The 18876-nt window shown below is 42.9% G+C and overlaps 1 protein-coding gene across 1 annotated transcript in view; it reads right to left on the bottom strand.

Moving 5' to 3' along the window:
• Positions 1-5033: 5033 nt before the first annotated feature.
• hoga1 (4-hydroxy-2-oxoglutarate aldolase 1) overlaps positions 5034-18876 on the bottom strand; it is a 32191-nt gene continuing 18348 nt past the window's right edge. Inside the window, 2 exon segments of the mRNA NM_001276678.1 lie at positions 5034-5556; positions 10014-10147. Of these exon segments, the coding sequence (NP_001263607.1) occupies positions 5401-5556; positions 10014-10147 (290 nt within the window). The 3' untranslated portion in view covers positions 5034-5400.

Raw genomic sequence — 18876 nt, 5'->3', positions numbered from 1 at the left:
TATAAGCCCTTCAATGGCGCAGCATCCATATACCGGTATACAAAATCTTTAATCCCATAACTAAATACGGCATTTCTGTATTCTTGGTTGGGTTGGGTTGCTTGGTGTTACTTTTTATAGTAATGCAAACAATAGAAAACATCACAAAAGCCAAGGAATACTGTCTGAATAACCTTATTGACACTGCCCATAAATATATTGCGCCACTCACTGTGTCCCATAATGTGTACATGCTGCTTAATCCTGATGAACAGTGCCACGGTCGTCCAGGGGGGTCCAGGGAGGGGGGGCTCCAGTGTGCCTCATGGCGCACCGCTCCCTATGTGCAGCATCGCGCCGCTGCACATAGGGAGCGGCGCGGTGCCACGGTCGTCCATGGGGGGTCCAGGAAGGGGTTGGCTCCTGGGTGTTACTCATGGCATATCGCCCCCTATGTGCAGCGATGCGCATAGTGTATACTTGCTGCTTAAGGCCGGCCACGGGAGGGGGGGTGGGGCGGTGCACGCGCAACGACCATATTGCCTGTAGTTTGCGCGCAATACCGTATATACCTGAGTATAAGCCGATGCTTACTTTTTAAGCACATTTGTAGGGCTGAAAAACTCGGCTTATACTCGAGTATATACGGTAATTTCATACAATGCATGTCTCAGACCTGTCAGTACCTTAAGTTATCATATACAAACTTAGTCTGAAAAAAGACCAAAAATATATATTTCAAACAACTTGCAATATGAGGCTTGGTGTGAGGGCCTCTCTTAACTGTGATTAGGGCAAATAAAACTGAGGGGCATTCTCATGATGGTTAATCAGTCAAAAATGGAAATGGCTTATATATGGCACCATAACTCTTTGTTGTCATGTATATCCACAATCTGTTTGATGTGGGAGATGTGCCTGTCCATATGTGTTGCCAAACTATACAAAAATCACTGATCTGAGCAACATCTCGCATTCAGCCACAACATCCACGAAAGGCAAACTCTGCGATATTGGGGCTGCTGCTAGTCAGATATCCCTACGTATATCCAGCAGATGGCACCAGCAGAGCTATTTCTTTTCAGAGTTCTTAAGACCCCTTCCATCCCTAAATTATCTGTCTCCCTCAAATGAAAGCGGCTGGATGATTACTAAAGACAAGTGCAATGCCTGTATCTGTTTTTAATGGGGATGATTTTTCAGATTTCCAACTGGGGAATCCAGAAGGACTGCTAGCAGTTAGAAGCATCAACACAGGGTTGGACTGGGGTGTGAGAGGCCCACCAGTACTGCTACCCCAGGGGCCCCCACATCCCCTCCGAGGCCCTGACTGCCAACTTACCCAACCTGCCGGCTCACCTGCATGCATACCTACATTGCCGCAATCAGGGGATATATCACAGACCATTTACCCATCCGATGAGTTCCTTGGAACTCAAATAAGTGATTATACACCTGTTCTACATCAACCTAATGAGCTCATGTCTAAAAGGGATGCATTTTGTAGCCTTAATGAGCTTTTAATTATGCATTTATGTTGTATCATCAGAACTTCTTTCCCCACACTCATCTGAAATTAGGCTGCTACTGCCATTGCCTTACAGGGCCCTGGCTGTAAATTATTTGCTATCAGTTCTTAGTGCAGCCGTGGATGGAAGAGCAACCAATGCCTGGAAACAGGGCCCCTTCTAGTGCAACATTATTACAGGATGAGGAGAAAGATATCATAGAGCAAACAGAGAAAAGATGGTGATTGGTGGGCTTAAATGATCTTCAATGGACATGTCACCTGCTGGCCATATATGCAGTGGGGATTGGACGGAAGGGTTTTAACAACTGTTTCAATCTCCCCCCCAGTCCCCAGTGCCGCCAATTGGTAGGAACAGCACCAGCAGTAGCACCAGCAGAGTAGTGTGAGTGAAGTGTGAGACTAGGGGCTTTTGGTTTGCGAGGGGTGCACCTTGGGGTGCACAAGCTATAAATTGGCCCTGGGCACCAGAGAAACAGGGGCTGGCAGTAACAGTAGAATCTTCATAATGGTAAGAATACTGTCAGCCATGGTGTGGCTCTGATCCAGAAGTGAAGATATAAGGGGTCATTTACAAAGACCTTTCATTAAAGTACAACAACATGAAGAAATACAAAAGTGTGCCCCTTAGCATTCATTTAAAGAGCACCTCTGTTTGGGCTTTGGCTGCACCCTGCGCCTCATGCACAAAAAGGAATGGCAGGCACAGGCCAACCCTGAGCTTACCCCCTGCTACAGGGCCTGCCATCTAAATGATGCACAAGTTAGGGGGCTTGATGGGGGATATTCTGTGCCTCTTACTGCCTGCCCCTCATGGATACAGTGCTGCCACAAGCACACAAGCAGTGTTTTATTAAGGTGCTCACAGGTCTGTGCTCTACAAAATAGTGTTACCTATATCAAACAGGAAACAAATCAGCAAAACAGAGATGGGCAAAGGGTCTTATCCATTGGGAGAGGGGAAAACTAGATGCAGCTACAGCATTTCTAAAGAAAGAGGGTTAAATCATGATTTTCCAGTACAGAAATAATGGCAGCACTGTGGAGAAGCCAAGGACAACTGTTACCCTGATATTCTCTCTAAGAAGGAATGTCATACATAGCATGCTGCAATCCCTTAAATGCCAGGGCGGTGTCACACATGCACTCTGTGACCATGGCTAGGGTCAAACTCCCTCGTATATAAATCATGTTTTACAAAGTTATCCTTTAGGAATATCAACATTTTAATCACCAGCTTCCTGACTGACAACCACAGAATAAATCAGCCCGACGGAATCTTCCGTTAAGTAAGGTTATATGCCGTGCTAATGTGAGAGCAAGCCACTGCGAATAATTCGGCCATTCTGCTGGCACTCATAGCCAGGGCTAATTCTAGAATCAATCTATGTTTCTGCCATTGGCTGTAATGTCATGATTACCCAGCAGTTTTATTCAATAGTTTGTGCAACAGATACTGGGCATGGGCAGCTGAGAAATGTTAATGCCATCACATCCAGAGGATTCAGTGACGGTGCTTTTAGCCTGCATCACATTTCATTCATATATCTTAAATTAGAGACTGCTGTTCATAATGGTACAAGTCGACTAGGAGCATTTATTTAATCAAGTGTATAGAAACGGCCAGTCTGCTGTTTCCTTCTGAAAGGACCGCAAACACCATAGGAATAAATAATTATTGCCAGTAACATATCAGTCTTGTTTTCTTGTGATTTAAAAGTTTTTATTGAAGTTTAGATCACAAAAGCTGTGAATGGAATGTAAAATATATCCTTATAAATGGAGCTCAGTGATATCATACATTTAACAGTGCTTTGGGTTAGTGTGGCCCATTGAAATGTATGTATTATGAGAACTAATGTTCCCCTTGTTGTAAAATATAAGGATATCAGAAGTCACCTCAGGGTACTGTAATGTACCTGTAGCTAAGGACTCAGCCTGTGACCTTATTCCTTTATACTATCATAGAACTACACTGTGACTTCTAATTTCCTTATACAGTTATGGGGTCTGTAAAACATGTCCTCATTAATGGTCCTCAGTGATGCCATTAGTTATAACCAGTGATTAGTGATGTCACTTAAGTCCAATGACCCACTGACACTTGTCACTTGAAATAATTTACCCCTACTTTAAAATATAAGAATATTAGAATATTTAGAATTAACCATGAACCAAGTCTGACTTTTATGGTTCTCCATAGTCGTTTCTAATTTTTAAGAATCTTTTCCAGTTGAGGCCAGTAATCCTGAGGTGGCCCTCAAAGAGATTTTTATGGTCCCAGACTGCCGGGAGTTCTGACCAGAGCCAAGCCAGTGCAGAAGGGCGGCACTAATAATGCTCATCAAAAAACACTTGTGCCTGGGGTCATGCTACAAATGCACCATAGGGCAGACAGCAACTACAGGGCCCCTCTACGGCCTGCACCCACTGGTGCTCCTTACCTGAATAACGTGCAAGAGGGAGTGGGTGCTTGTACCGGTGTTTTTGCACTTTGTACCCTGTCCCACCAGTGGTATAACTATAGAGGAAATCTGCTTTAAAAAAAAAAAACCTTCTCCATCCCACAAGCAATAGGGAGCCAGGGATGAGAGAGGCAGAATGGCTGTGGGGAGGGGGGCTGTGTTTAAGTACGCACTGGGCCAGTGGTGGCCAGCCGCTGCCGTCTAGCTATGCCTCGCCATCAGAAAATGAAACTTGTGACTTATGTAGAAATACAAATTTTGCGCTAGACACATAACTAATAACCAACTGACTACTGCAGGTAGAGCAATAAAAGCACAAAAGCCATTGGCTCCCATCAAATATTGGGATAAACATGTTTTAATTTTTTCAGGGGAACTCTGTAATGTAAAACGACGTGCAAAACAAAAAAGGGCCTTTGCCTTCATACAGACACACAAGTAATATTAACTTGCCTAGTAAAATCCTCACTTTATTACTGTTTTCCTTCCATCACTTATAACCTTGGCCTATTTTAACCCTAAAAGTATTTATTGCATTTCTGGCATATTGCAGACGGCACATGATGATAGGACTGTTAGAATGAAGTTACATCTGGAACTTTCCACTGTCAGTTACCCTTCTGTAAACCAACGTACCATGTGTTATTTAAATACAGGAAGGCTTTGCAAAGTCTTTCTTACTTTATCCCCGAAACCCAATGAGTTCCCAACATGGGATTTCTTTTACAATTGCTCAAGCAATCATAAATCTGCCCCTAAGTGTTTTTCCTTGTCCTTTAAAGGAAATCTTTTTTTTTTTTTTTTTTCATAACAGATTATAGGTTCTTTAAGCCTTGGGTTAACTACAGTTTTCTATTTTTTACTATAAGAATGAGCAGCAAGAAATAATCATTTATTATGAATTTTTTTGTATTGTTACATAATTAAGTTGGGTTGAAAAAAGACCAAAGTCCATCAAGGTTAACCACTCAAAATGTACCCCAGTGCACATATATACACATAGGAGCCTTCAGCTCGAGCATTCGTATCCCAAAACAACATGAGAGTTCCCAGACTTATATAGTTGTCAGTCAGAATCATTTAGTAAGTTATGGCACATGGATCACAGTCATTTCTGAGCTTACATTATTTATATGGCAAATAAACCCTCAGTAAATCTTTGCAGTAAACCAGCTACAACCCCCAAAAAGCCCTTGAACTTCTGCCTCCCCATCAGCATTATATATTTCTCTCCAAAAACATAATAAGGAAATACAAGGTAAAGTTATTTATATTGATTAATATATTTTTATACTGATATTGAAATATTTTTTATTCATATTTAATGCTTATAAGTCAGTTGATCGAGGTAACATTACTGAAAGAAACAATAATGTGCAAATATATTGAGTGTTTTGGAGATCCCATAATATAATGGACTTCATCCTCTCACAATGATAGCCAGCCATTGACAGTGAAAATGTGCCTTAGTTCCTTTATTTCCTGCTCTGTCAATGGGAGTAGTGGAGAGCGGCATTTGCCCCCATTGAAACCAAACCATTCCATAGCTTGTTTCAGTCCCGGGATGCCAAACTTACGCGTCACCTAAAATTAAAAAGAAAGGAAAAAAAATTGTTACTATTTTTGGAGCTTAATATAAAATCCAAGGAATGTCCCAGGAGTATGAGGGGGGCACTGTCTTGTATCGTATGACTGGAGAAAACCAATTGGCCAGGCACAATATTACCAGATCAATGTTCCTTAGCCTTTTTTCTCAGAGGACCCAAATAAAGTCAGCTGGTTTAGAACCAATACATTATTACAATTCTGAAGGAAGAAACTTCACATTGTAAAACAGCATGGGGGTCCATTTTTGGGTTCCAACACATAGATGGATAAGAGAAGGTGTGCTGGTGTATCTGGCCATTAAAGTCCACAGTTAGACAGCTATTGTCTAATATACTAGACACACATTGTAACTTGAAAAGTACAGGTATGGGACCTGTTATCCAGAATGCTCAGGACCAAGGGTATTCCGGATAAGGGGTCTTTCCGTAATTTGGATCTCCATAACTTAAGTCTGCTAAAAATCATTTAAATATTGAATAAACCCAATAGGCTTGTTCTGTCTCCAATAAGGATTAATTATATCTTAGTTGGGATCAAGTACAAGGTACTGTTTTATTATTACAGAGAAAAAGGAAATAATTTTTAAAAATTAGAATTATTTGCTTATAATGGAGTCTGTGGGAGATGACCTTTCCGTAATTCGGAGCTTTCTGGATAATGGGTTTTCGGGTTTTAAGGGATCCCATACCTGTATATGCAAAAAGACAAAAATATAATTCTACACGGAGCTCATTAACAATCACATATAAACCATATAAGCTGGTCACCGTAACACAAATAGGTGAAATTAAGGTTAAGTTCATAATAAACTATATATGTTGCTGAACAGTTGATGTGTGCCCTGCGATCACTGATATGTACTTATGATTACAGGAAAGTACACTGTGCTATGTGCACTACACTGTATCTATCATGTTTATGTCACAGTAATGTACCCAACATACCTTCCTAAGTGCTGAACAGCACACTGAGATGCTAACAGCTGATCCGGTACATAAAGTAAGCCGGCCCATATATGGTATTCAATATATTTATGCTTACTCCAATGGAGCATAGCTCCTGTTCTGTATGTTGGCAGTGTAACCTATCCAGCAGCCTTGGAGTAAAATGATCTTAAGTATGAAGTACCTGGTTTTATTGAACCAGCAAATTAATAAAAGATACTGACCCACTTAAAATCATCTTGAACACTTTAATGAATCATTAAATTTATTGCCATAATGAAATATTTAAGGGGTATTTAATTCACATTAACCTCAATGCCAATGTTGGCTTAGTTTTATGATTTCTCTCTAAAGAATACATGAAAGCCTAGACAGTTTTCCCTGCTATGGAGGCTTCCATTTATGTCTCTGTTTGGTTGGTCCCACCCCCAGTTTTATCAGGCACTCCCCTGGACTAGTAAGCCATGACTTTAGCTACCGGTTATGGAATTATATAGAAGGGATGAATGTTGAAAAATCACTCTGAGACAATGGCAGCTAAGGCAAGTCTGAAACTTCAAGATTAGTCAGGTATGGAACATGTTATACAGAATGCTCCTACCTGGGGTTTTCCAGATAAATGATCTTTATGTAATTTGGATCTGCATACCTTAAGGCTACTAAAAAAACATTTAAATATTAAATAAATCCAGTAGGATTGTTTTTCCACCAATAAGGATTAATTATATCTTAGTTGGGATCAAGTACAAGGTACTGTTTTATTATTACAGAGAAAGGGGCATTTTTAAACTTTTGAACAGTTTGATTAAAATAGAGTCTGTGAGAGATGGCCCTCCAATAATTTGGAGTGTTCTGGATAATGAGTTTCCAGATAATGCATCCTATACTTTTAGTTTATAAACCCAGTTTTACAGTCAGAGCTGCAAGATTCATATGGGTTTTCATATGAGTCTGCATATAGGTTCTAAAGGATTGCCAGACTAGGTGAAAATTAAATTCATAATTAGTGATGAGTAAAACTGTCCAGTGGAAGTGGAAATATTTTCAAAATCACAAAAAATGTAAAAAGTAGCAACATTTCGCCAAAGGAGTCAATGGGCTTTTTTTCTCACTTTAAATGCATTGACATCAATGCATTTCTCTAGCATTCTGTATGTGTCTCAGAAAATCCCAGTGGAGGACCAAGCCCAGTCCGGAGCTGACGGTTGCTTTTCCAGCATGCAGATGGAGCAGGTGTTTTAGTAATGACAATACTGTCAGCAAATCCAGACTCTGAGGCTCATTTATAAACACACATCATTTATAAACTGCACCTAGGCAGTAACCCGAAGGGCAAGCCAAGCCGACTGAGCGCCCTAGGCAACCCGGTCGGCCGCCACGCCCCACACACCCCCATGCTTAATCGCGCGCATGGGGGGGGGGTGCGTGAAGTGATGGGTCATTGCCCCCGCCACTAATGGCAAGCGGTGGGGGCAATGACAAAGAAGGAGGACTAGGGGTAGGCAGGAGAGGCTCCTGCCTGTCACCCCCTAATCGTTGCGTCCTAGGCAGCTGCCTCTTTTGCCTACCCCTAGTTCCGGCCCTGATTAACCCATGGTGACAAATCAAATGTGTGCTTCCACTGTTCTGCCTGTAGCTGGCTGAATAAATCTAACCACTGATTTCTTGCTCTGAATTACTGCCCAGGTGCAGATTTTCCCAGTGTTTCTAAATGACAACCCCCAGTGATCGTTTAGTTGTTTAGCCCTAATCCTGCCCTTGGGCAGCCACACTTGTGGGTTTCCTACTTATTGCTTGGGGGTTATTAATAATTTCTTGGTTTGGAGTTGTGGCATTGCTGGGTGCCCTAGGCAACCTGGGCGGCTTGGCCTGACTGCCCCCCCCCCACCCCGTGTGCATGCACACATGTGCAAACAAGCACACAAACAAGCACACAATGCGTGCACACAGGGTGGCGGGGTTGCCAGGGCCGCTGGCGAGGTTAAAGAAGAGGTACCTGCCTGGCGCCCCACAGCTTTGCACCCTAGGCAGGTGCCTCTTCTGCCTACCCCTAGTTCCGGCCCTGGGTTGTGGGTATTGGTCCTGTTGATCAAACAAGGGTAGTGATACCTGACCCCATGCTTTGCATCACAATCCTTCCTTTTTGTGCTTTTGCTTAGATAACAATGATGCAGAATTAATACTGAGAATTTAGCTGTCATTAGTCAGAGGCATTTCTGGCTTGCAAGATGTTAATCAGTATTAGACCTTTCCCCAAATTTGCATCTGTCTTTAAGTATGAGAGCAGCAGATAGAATTTTGCCCAGAATCAGGATGGAGCCCAGTTGGTTTGAATGATCACAGCTGGTATTGCGGTAACTAATGGGCTCTGCAGCTGTCCAGTTGGCAACCGTCCCACAGACAGCTTTTAGCTTGTTTTGCTTGAGCAATGAAGATAAGACAAGCCTCCCGGGGTCATACAGCTTGTTAGAGGGCGAATAGTGCAACGGCCATATGTAAGGCAGCCAAAGCAAAAGGTTATAGTCTAGATTTAATTTATTGCTGCCAATTTGTTCTAATCCATCTCAGAAAGCAATGTCTGCACATGAAATGCAGTTTTTATATGTGAACAGCAACCCACGAGCCTAACTTCACCATGGGCAATGCCAAGTGTCACCATAAAAGTCACTGTTACAACATATGGGAGCAGAGGAAAAGACTTCTCAGATGAATTACCCTCCACCATTTGGCAGTCTGATGTATAGGTGAGCTTGGCAGATGCCAGCATACCTGCCTGGGTGCATAATGCCAACTAGAAAGTTTGGCAGAGAAGGAATAATGGTCTGTTTTTCATGGTTTTGATTTAGGGCCCCTGGTTCCAGTGCAAATAATCATTAAACTTAAAGCATAAGATGACATTCTTGGCAAATCTGTGCTAACTAATATGTGGCAGTTTTAGGAAAGCCCTTTTGCAGCTTAGCACCATAATGTCCCCATGCCCTAAGTAATGGCTGTACATAATTGGTTTGCTGATATGGGAGTGGAGGAACGTGACTTATCTACACATTGCCCTAACCTCAACTCAACTGGACCCAGTTGGATGGACTGGAACAGTGTTGGACTGGGATGTGCAGGGCCACCGATTGCCACCATCTTAGGGTCCCACCACCCCAGCCCCAGCCATGGACCCCTTCTGCCCCTGACACAAGCCCACCTACTCTACCTGCTGCTCCATTGCACCGCACTTAGCTTCCTACAATAAGGGGGTGTATTTATTTATATTGGAAACAAACATTACCGGTGATGTAGCCTACAGCAACCAGTCAGATCTTCGCTTTTGTTTTCTAACTTGTAGTTGACTGTTCAAATCTAATTGCTATTATTGTTACTATGGGCAACATCACCGGTGATGTCCGTCTCCAATGTTAATAATTACATCCCTTAGACTGCTAAGAGATGTTCATGCCACACAGACTGGTAGAAGAACTATTCTTCTGACTGTAAACTTACGGCAGTGTTTGGTTCAATAAGACGGTACTGTAACTCCTTTGCTTCTTGCCACCGACCATTCAGACAAAGTCTTTCCAGTTCACAGACCTGAGCTCCGAGGACATTGGCCAGAGCACAGACTCCTCCAACAGCACCTGCAGTACAAACAGGGAGATAAATACTGTTGTATTGCCAGTGTAGATCCCAGACTAGGTCACTTTGCTTATTGCCCTAAGCCTGCTAAACACATTGACTACAAGACAGCTGGCCTGAGTGTGTTTATGTTACTTATTGACCTTTGATGTTATCTGATTAATTACTTATAGACTGTGAATGGGATCTGTGTTGGAAACAAAACTTAGAATGTTATGGAAGGAATTATTGCCTGCAACATGGTGTGTTTATACCGAGGAACTCACGCCAGCTATAATATAACACTTGCTGCTTTACAGCTCTCCTGGCAGAGGTCATAGAAAGATATTATACTGAGTACAGCAACACTCCCTATACTGCCGTACAGCATTTCTGCTTAAATAAGTTTTGTTGCATGGGTGCTAATTGGAATTTTTAAGAAAGTTCTTTGGGGGCCACAGCAACTATTAGTGTACAAGCTGGTTTATCATTGATTGTATGGGAAACTGAAGGGAAGTGTAGATTGTCCATTCCTGCCTGTGGACGACCTCCCAAAGTGAGCCATTTGATAAAGCTACAAAGGGGGCCACACAGGAAGACGTGTCAAAACTAAAGGGGGCCTACATACTAAAAGCTGTCAGAACTACAGGTGAACACATATGGAATGATAATCAGGCTTTCAATCTGTTGGACTTGAGGGTGAAGAAAGGAGGAATTTCAAGAGGATATTGCCATATCTTAATTTAAGTCAGAGCTTTGTACATATCTGAATCTTCACAAAAGGCTCACTCACACTAAAAATATTAAGACAGAATTTCAATGAATACTCTTAAAAACTAGCATTGAGTTGGACTAGATCAGATTTATCCATTTTATTGGCCCTGGGGAGAATAGTCAGATCATCATCAGGAACCAGTGAAACACATAGAAAGTGAAAATTGGTGGAAGGAAGAAGAGTTTCAGCAGGGATTAAAACTGCAGAACATTCTGCCAGTGCCAAGGCTAAATCACTGGGAGGTGTCAAATGTTAGGCACCCCCCAGTGATTGTAAACACTTAACTGCACCGGCCCAGGTTATAGTGATGTGCGGGTCGAGAGTTTCATGACCCGTACCTGACCCGGCTTCCTTCCTTATTTATAGACCCGCTATGACGTGACAAAAGGGGCAGTGGTTCCGGGCACACCTATAAATAAACAAGCCGAAGAGAGCTGCCGGCAGTGTAAGGTTGCGGGTGTGGAGGGCCCGAACCCGCCCGCAACCTGCAAGTGATGTGCTGAGGTCGGCCGGAACCCACCCGGGTATCGGGCCAGCCCGCACATCACTACTGAGGTATTTGTAAACAAGCGTTCCTCTTCCTTCTGTTTTATTTCTTCAGAATTCCAGAGCCGACGCATGTGCAGTTGAGTAAAAAAGTCACCTTTTTTGTTTAAGTCTCTGACTCTACTGCACATATGTGAAGACCAAAGCAGGAAAAAGGATCGCTAGCTCATATGCACCCCAGCCAGTACTGTTTTCTCCTAACAGGAGGACCGGCCGAGGGTTTTAGGTAAGCGATTCCAATCACTGGAGGGTGTCTAACATTTTGGCCCCAGTGATTTAGTCTTTCCTTCTCCTTTAATTCTACCATGTCTTCTAAAAAGTGTTGTCCAACTTATTATATGCCATGGGGCAATTTTGTCTCATACAGTCTGTTTGAGAGGCAGATTATATTAAAATGATGATGCCATAAAGTCCATGGAGCCCTGAGTCAGAACCATAAAAATCTTTTGGTGGGCCACATCCAGCCCATGGGCCTCTGGTTCGATAGTCCTGTTCTTAGAAATAGGTTCAACCTTAACAGTTATGTCTTAAATGTTAGATTGTATTAACATTGAACATAAACATGCTCAGCATTTAAAAAAAAAAACCTACATATTCCAAAGAATACAACTGTATGTTAGTGGTTGTAGTAGCTACCAGCCTTGGCAAAGGCAAATGCATTTTCTGGTGAGGCAAGAGTGCCGCTGGCATATCTTTATAAACATATCAGAGAACGTTTAAAGGAAAGTGCCCTGGGTAAAAGATTTATAAATCTGTATTAATACCTGCCTTCAAATTGCTGTTAAAATCCTGAGTTTCTTGTAGGCAATTTGTAAATATTCAGCCTTTAAAACCTTATCAGCAAAGTAGAAATCTCTCACGTGGCTTTGCAATAAATGAAATAGTCGCTGTGTGTTCGTGTACAGAGTGACATTTATATTAGCTATACAACAACTGCAAAATATAATGACAAATAAGTGTGCACTCAGCTGTTAGCAGTTTGTCACAGGGGCCCCGGGTATTTAAGAAATGTGCTAACACTGGATATAAGTTGCCTGCAATGGATCTGGTTTTACCATCAAATCAATACTGGCTAAATAGTAAAATAAGTATTACACTAAGGGGCTGATTTACTAAGACACGAATTCGAATCCGAATTGGAAAAATTCCGATTGGAAAACGAACATTTTGCGACTTTTTCGTATTTTTTTCGGCGCCTTTTCGGAAATTATCGCAATTTTTTCGTTACCAATACGATTTGCGCGAAAAAACGCAAGTTTTTCGTAGCCATTACGACTTGCGCGAAAAAACGCGAGTTTTTTGTAGCCATTCCGAAAGTTGTGCAAAATCTGGCGATTTTTTCGTAGCGTTAAAACTTGCGCGAAAAGTCGTGCCTTTTTCGTAGCGTTAAAACTTAAAAGGCGTGACATTTCGCACAAGTTTTAACTCTACGAAAAAATCGCGACTTTTCACGCAAGTTTTAACGCTACGAAAAAAAATCGCCAGATTTTTCGCAAATTTCGGAATGGCTACGCAAAAATCGTATTGGCAACGAAAAAGTCGCGATAATTTCCGAAAAAATCGCAAAATACCGATCATTACGAAAAAAACGCAATCGGACGCATTTGGCCCGTTCGTGTGTTAGTAAATGTGCCCCTAAGTAATATAGATCTTTTAAATAAAACAGACTTAAAAGCAAATAAATACAATTAGTATTTGTCAAATTTAGCAGCTTTCATTTTTTTACTAAAAAAATGTAAAAGGAAATGTAACCTCTTTTAGGCTCAATAACTGCCTTATGCGCAGCATACTAGTGATGTCACACACACCAACGTTGCAGAAGTGACATCATGTGCAGCGTGCGCATGACATCACTTCCATAGTGCGCCGCTACCACTGCCGCTCCTGCGATGAGGCAAGGTGAGAACCTTCAGGCGGCAGAGAGCCGCTAGTTACCTGGAGTGATAAAAAGCCGCCTCTGGTAACTTTAAAGAGATACTGACACCAGAAATTAAACCTTTTTTACATCTGTCATAACATTGTCTTTGCATGCTATTTATAATTTTGCCATAAAAATATTTGTCCAAGCTTTTACATTCCCTATCTGATCCCCCATGTTCCTCTGTAAGGGGGCTGCCATATTTGTCCAGCAGGGGGCCGTTAGCATTAGAAGCTGTAATTGACAGGCTGAGAAGGGACAGTCAGGTTGGCAAAACAGTCAGGTTTTGGGATTTCAAGTAACAATTACTTACAAAAGCAGCCATATCAGCAAAAAATGATCAACACGACCTATAGGCAACTTTTTATGTAGATTCATATTTTAAAAAGTTGTTTTTTCGTGTCAGTATCACTTTAAGAGCTAAATTTCTGTTTTTTTAAATGGAAATGGCAGAAAATAAGAAAGTGCAGAAAATGTAATAGGGCTCTCTGCACTAGTGACATAGCCCCCCAAGTACCTGCTCAAACATGTAAGCATGGGGCAGGTAAAGGGAGGCAGCAGCAGTCCCAAAAACACAGCTGGCCACGACCCCCGACCTTTAGCCAAGCAGGGTATGGGGGGGCTGCACTGGCTGGACAAAGTAAAAATAATACATTTTTGACCAAAATTTCTTTTTGGATGACCTTGCATATTAGTCTAAGTCAAGGCCAATTATGGCAGCATTATACAAATCTTCTCCAGACATCTGAATTTCATGCCATACACAAACCCTGACAAAGGCACTCATAAGACATCAAGAGAAAAGTGCTATGTATCACCACTATTTAATAATATCTCTCTGCAACAAATAAAAAAATACTTTTAATAATCTGATTCCCCTTTTATTATTGTACTCATTTTGGCCCATTCAAACAATGGTGCTTATCAGGCCTTTATCTAGCCGGCCAGCTTGACAATAAGGAGAAATAAATATTTTCAAAGTATGTTTACGAGAAATAGATTCTTTCTATTCCTGTATTAATCTGTCCTTGTATTAATATGACATCTAAAACTTCCTCCACAGCAAGATTGATTTTGCAATTTAGCTTTTCCATTTTAATGGCCACCAGAGTCATTTAATTTGTGTTTAGACTGCTCTTGCGTGTAGGGCCCCCCACCACTGGCACTAGCGTGCTGTCTGCATTTCCCTATTTGTATTTGCGACTGTTCCACAACTACAGAATACATTTGGCATTTTTAGAAATAAATTATCATTGTCCATTCCTCCTTGCTGATTTGATCGATGCAGCGCAACCTGCAGAGGCCAGAGGCCAGAAGAGGAAATGCATTAATATGGAACAATGCTCTTTGGGCACAGTCGCTGCATAAGGATGCAGATTGATAAACAAGTAGGGGAACTCGTGATATTACAAATGCAGACAATGGTAAAAAGAATTCTGTTTTTAAATATATGATGAATTTGTCCCTGCCATTTCTAGTCATACGGGGCCAAATTAAAATTCTCAGACGGATTCCACTTCCAATTTTATCAGAGACAGGCTCACGCCATGAACTATAATATATATAAATAGGACATGTTATATATATTAGGCATACCTAGCCTGCTGGCTTTTAAATGGAAAATGGCTCAGTAATGTATGTAGAAACCCTTAATTAAAGGGTCCAGACATGCCTATTGGTTGGCACAATTTTGAAAATTGCCTGCAGATTGCTTCTCTGAGCAGGGGATCCTAAATACCCCCTTTCTGCTTCTTCTTGTGTGCTCTGGGCATCCAGAAGGGCATCCTCCCATGGAACAGCACCTAGAACTGATCCCATAAAAGGGGTTGTTCACCTTTAAATTAAATTTTAGTATGATGTAGAGAGTGCTATTCTGAAATTTGCAACTGGTCTTCATTTTGTATTATGTGTGGTTTTTGAATTATTTAGCTGGTTGTTCAGCAGCTTTTCAGTTTGAAATTTAAGCAGCTATCTGGTTCCTAGGCTCCAAATTATCCTAACGACCAGGTAGTTGTTTGAATTCTGGAATATATATAGGAGAGGGTTTGAATGGAAAGATAAACAATAAAAAGTAACAATAAAATTGAGAAAAGTTTTTTAACTGCTTGGCTCCTGGGGTCAGTGACCCCCAAAAAGCTTAAAAGAGTCAGAAGAAACAAGCAAATAATTAAAAAAAAAAACTATAGCAAATCTAAAATGAAGACCAATTAAAAAGTGTTTCAAAATAAAAAATAACATACTAAGTTCTAAAGGTGGCCATACACGAGCAGATCCGCTCGCTTGGCGATGTCGCCAAGCGAGCGGATCTTCCCCCGATATCCCCACCTACGGGTGGGCGATATCGGGGACCATTTAGGTAAAAAAAATAATAATTCGATCGTTTGGCCCTGGGGTCATTATGTGGGCGGCAATGGGGCAGTCGGATCGGGGACCGCATCAACGAGCCGATGCGGTCCCCGATCCGACCAGATTTTCTAACCAGATATCGGTCGGCCAGGCCGCTCTGCTCTCCCCATACACGGGCCGATTAGCTGCCGAATCGGTCCAAGCGACCGATATCGGCAGCTATAGTCGGCCCGTGTATGGCCACCTTAAGTTAAGGATGATTTTGGAGTCTGGGAAGAAATTTCAACTTGTGCCACTGAAAAACACCATGGTTTCCATAGATGACCCCCAAGAATTCATTGGCAAGGCCTAACTGCTTGGTGCAGTAATTATGTAAGTGGGCGCAGAGTGGGCTTCGATGTGGCCATTTTAATTTTTTTTTTCTTAAAGGGGCACTCCGGCTTCCAAATCAAAATTTGTTAAAAAGAACCCCACAAAATACAGAAACCCCTAATATACCTATCACTGTATGAATAAATACCAGAAGTATGAATAAATACCATTTTTATATGCCGAAATCCAACTGCAAAAGAGTTCTTCTCTTTCTGCATCATTTAAAATCCTGGCAGGAGAGGAGGGACTAAAACATTGATATTACAAATAGTAACAACTTCTCCACAGTTTACAGACAGTATGCAGGAACTACATAACCCACAATGCATTGCACTGTGATGTTCCTTTCCTTACTGATGTAGGGACCCATAGGAACTAAGCTCCCTATGGCTTTAGCCCTACACTGTGCTATCTGCTGTTACTGAGCAGATTGTAATGTTGCCACTTTAGTTATGTGTCACTATGCACTTATTGGCCTTTAGTTAGGATGACCACTTCCTGCACACTGTAATATAGTGATTTGCAGGGTGTGGGCACTTCCTCTTTGGCATTCCTATCCTTCAGAACAGGTTGCACATCGAGCCTGGGTTCTCAACTTGGCCCAGAAGTCTGTGCCCTAGAGGAAGCCAATCCATCTAGTGATTCTAAGTCGGGGATCAGGGACCCCGTGAATGAGGTGTAGTCATTTGCAGGTTAGACTCTGTTACAGCACGCTTTAGGAGTGTGACTTAGTTCAGGGCTATTTAGTATGAGCAGCTATACGCTCCCACATAGGAGACTATAGAGGGTTTAGTACACCCAAGGCTCTGCTGCCTTACTGTAGGGACCGCAGTGTCAGACATAGGATTTAGGCTGTTATTAACCCCTGAACCACCGTCGCTGTAGGGATCCGGTCCAGATAAAGCAGACACTACCTTTGGACTCCTGGCTATCCCCTATGCCTATCTCCATAGTGGTGCCATACTATTCCTGCTATCTGCAACTGCATTTGACATTTATATGCTATTCTACCTCTAAGCTGTGAGTATTAACCCTGCATATGTGTGTAACATCAATAAACCAAGTTCTAGTTCAAATGCAAAAGAACCTCTGGCGTCCATAATTACTTATATACACGTTGTGGCAGTAGAGAGTTGTAGTTCTGCAACACCTCTCAAGTGTAATTCTTCCGTTTTGCGAAGGCCCAGCCTGTGTGTTGGAGTCACATGTGCCCGTGCTCATACCTACTAGCCGGTACTGGCAATTATTAGCCAGAATAGGGTAACATTTATGGCGCCCAACGTGGGGCCCTTATTGCACACTGCCGTGTATTATCTTTATTGAAAAGTGACTGACAAGCGCTTTTGCAGCTACGGACTCACTAAAGCAAAGCGCCTGATTTTTGAAATAATACCTATATAAAAGGCCGTGGGTTCGGTTTGAGGTTCTTCCCGAATGTCCCATGTGCCTAGACTATTAAAACTGTATTTTTGTGATTTTCGCGCCTATCTCCTACTCCACGCTGCTAGCTGTGGGCGCCGCCATATTTGGCGCGAAGTAAACCGTCGCCATCTTGGTATAGGAGACGCGCGCTGCAGAAACCGCCGCCCATCACCCCAGTCACGTGGGGGAAGGCAGCCAATCAAGTGCGGTTCTGTAGGGAGGTGCCCGGACATGATGTCACGAGCGCCATTTTGTGCCAGACTTGCTGAGAGTGCGGACGCATCTCAGATAGCTCTTGCAGCATCGCTACCTGACTTAGCTAAGAAAGCCTTTAACAGCTTCCCAAGCTTTTACAGCGCTCAGTCCACACCTACCAAACACAGCGGCTGCTGTTGTGGACATTTCACTGTGGCGGATACTACCTCCAGGACCCCACAGCATCTGTACCCAGATAACAAAATGGCGGACGCCGGCTGGGACGGATGGGAGGAGTTGGATATGCCCCGGGTAAAGTATCCCTTTTCATTCCGGGAGCCCGACAAAGTAAAGCTTGAGCCCAGATACACATGGGCAGGGAACTTTGGTATAAGGGTGATACGGGACAACATCCACCTAGTAACCCCTTACTGTGGGAAGTGCGGGCAAGCGCTTATAAAGGAGTTTGACAAATTTAGCTCCATCTGCCCCCAATGCTCAAAGGAGTGCTGGAATGGCCCCTTCAATGTTGTTGTGGAGCCAGAGGACAGTGAACCAGCCTCCTCAGTGGTCTCAGCCCTGGACAGCGTGTCTCCAAAGGCCATCGCCACCGCAGACACAGAGATTAAAGGGGAAGCTACCCCTCCAGTGGATACTACTGAGCCACCTATAGAGCCACCCACAGAGCCTAACAAAGAGTTTGCTACAGCGCCTGAATGTGCGCCTATTACTGGACTGTCTCCAAGCCACCTACGCAAACCTTCCTATACTATTGCGAGGAAAAAGGGCACATTTCCCATGTCAGTGTCCGAAGTTTATAGGAGCCAGCCAGGGGAAGGCCCATTCATCATGGGGTCCTCCGACTCCGATGTGGCTGAAAACAAGCCGCCCGCCAGGGGGAGGGGTCGCAACCGTGGCTCCTCCAGACCATCACCTACTCTGGGGGTATCACCTTCAGGAAGTGTGCTTGATACTCCTGCAGAACAATCTGCCCCAGAGTCAGTTCCAGGATGGGGAGATCAGGATGACCCCCCAGAGACTCAACAAACCGACACTACCGCTACAACCAGCACCAAGGTAGGCCCTTCAAGTGAGAGGCACCTTGCCATCCGACGGTTTCCAGATGTGGATGAGAGTACCTTTTGGGTCCTCCCTGGTAGAGCAAACCCAGAAGTCTT

This window comes from Xenopus tropicalis, chromosome 7, assembly GCF_000004195.4.
Source record: "Xenopus tropicalis strain Nigerian chromosome 7, UCB_Xtro_10.0, whole genome shotgun sequence".
Lineage (NCBI taxonomy): Eukaryota > Metazoa > Chordata > Amphibia > Anura > Pipidae > Xenopus > Xenopus tropicalis.
This window is presented reverse-complemented; position numbering and strand designations above follow the sequence as displayed.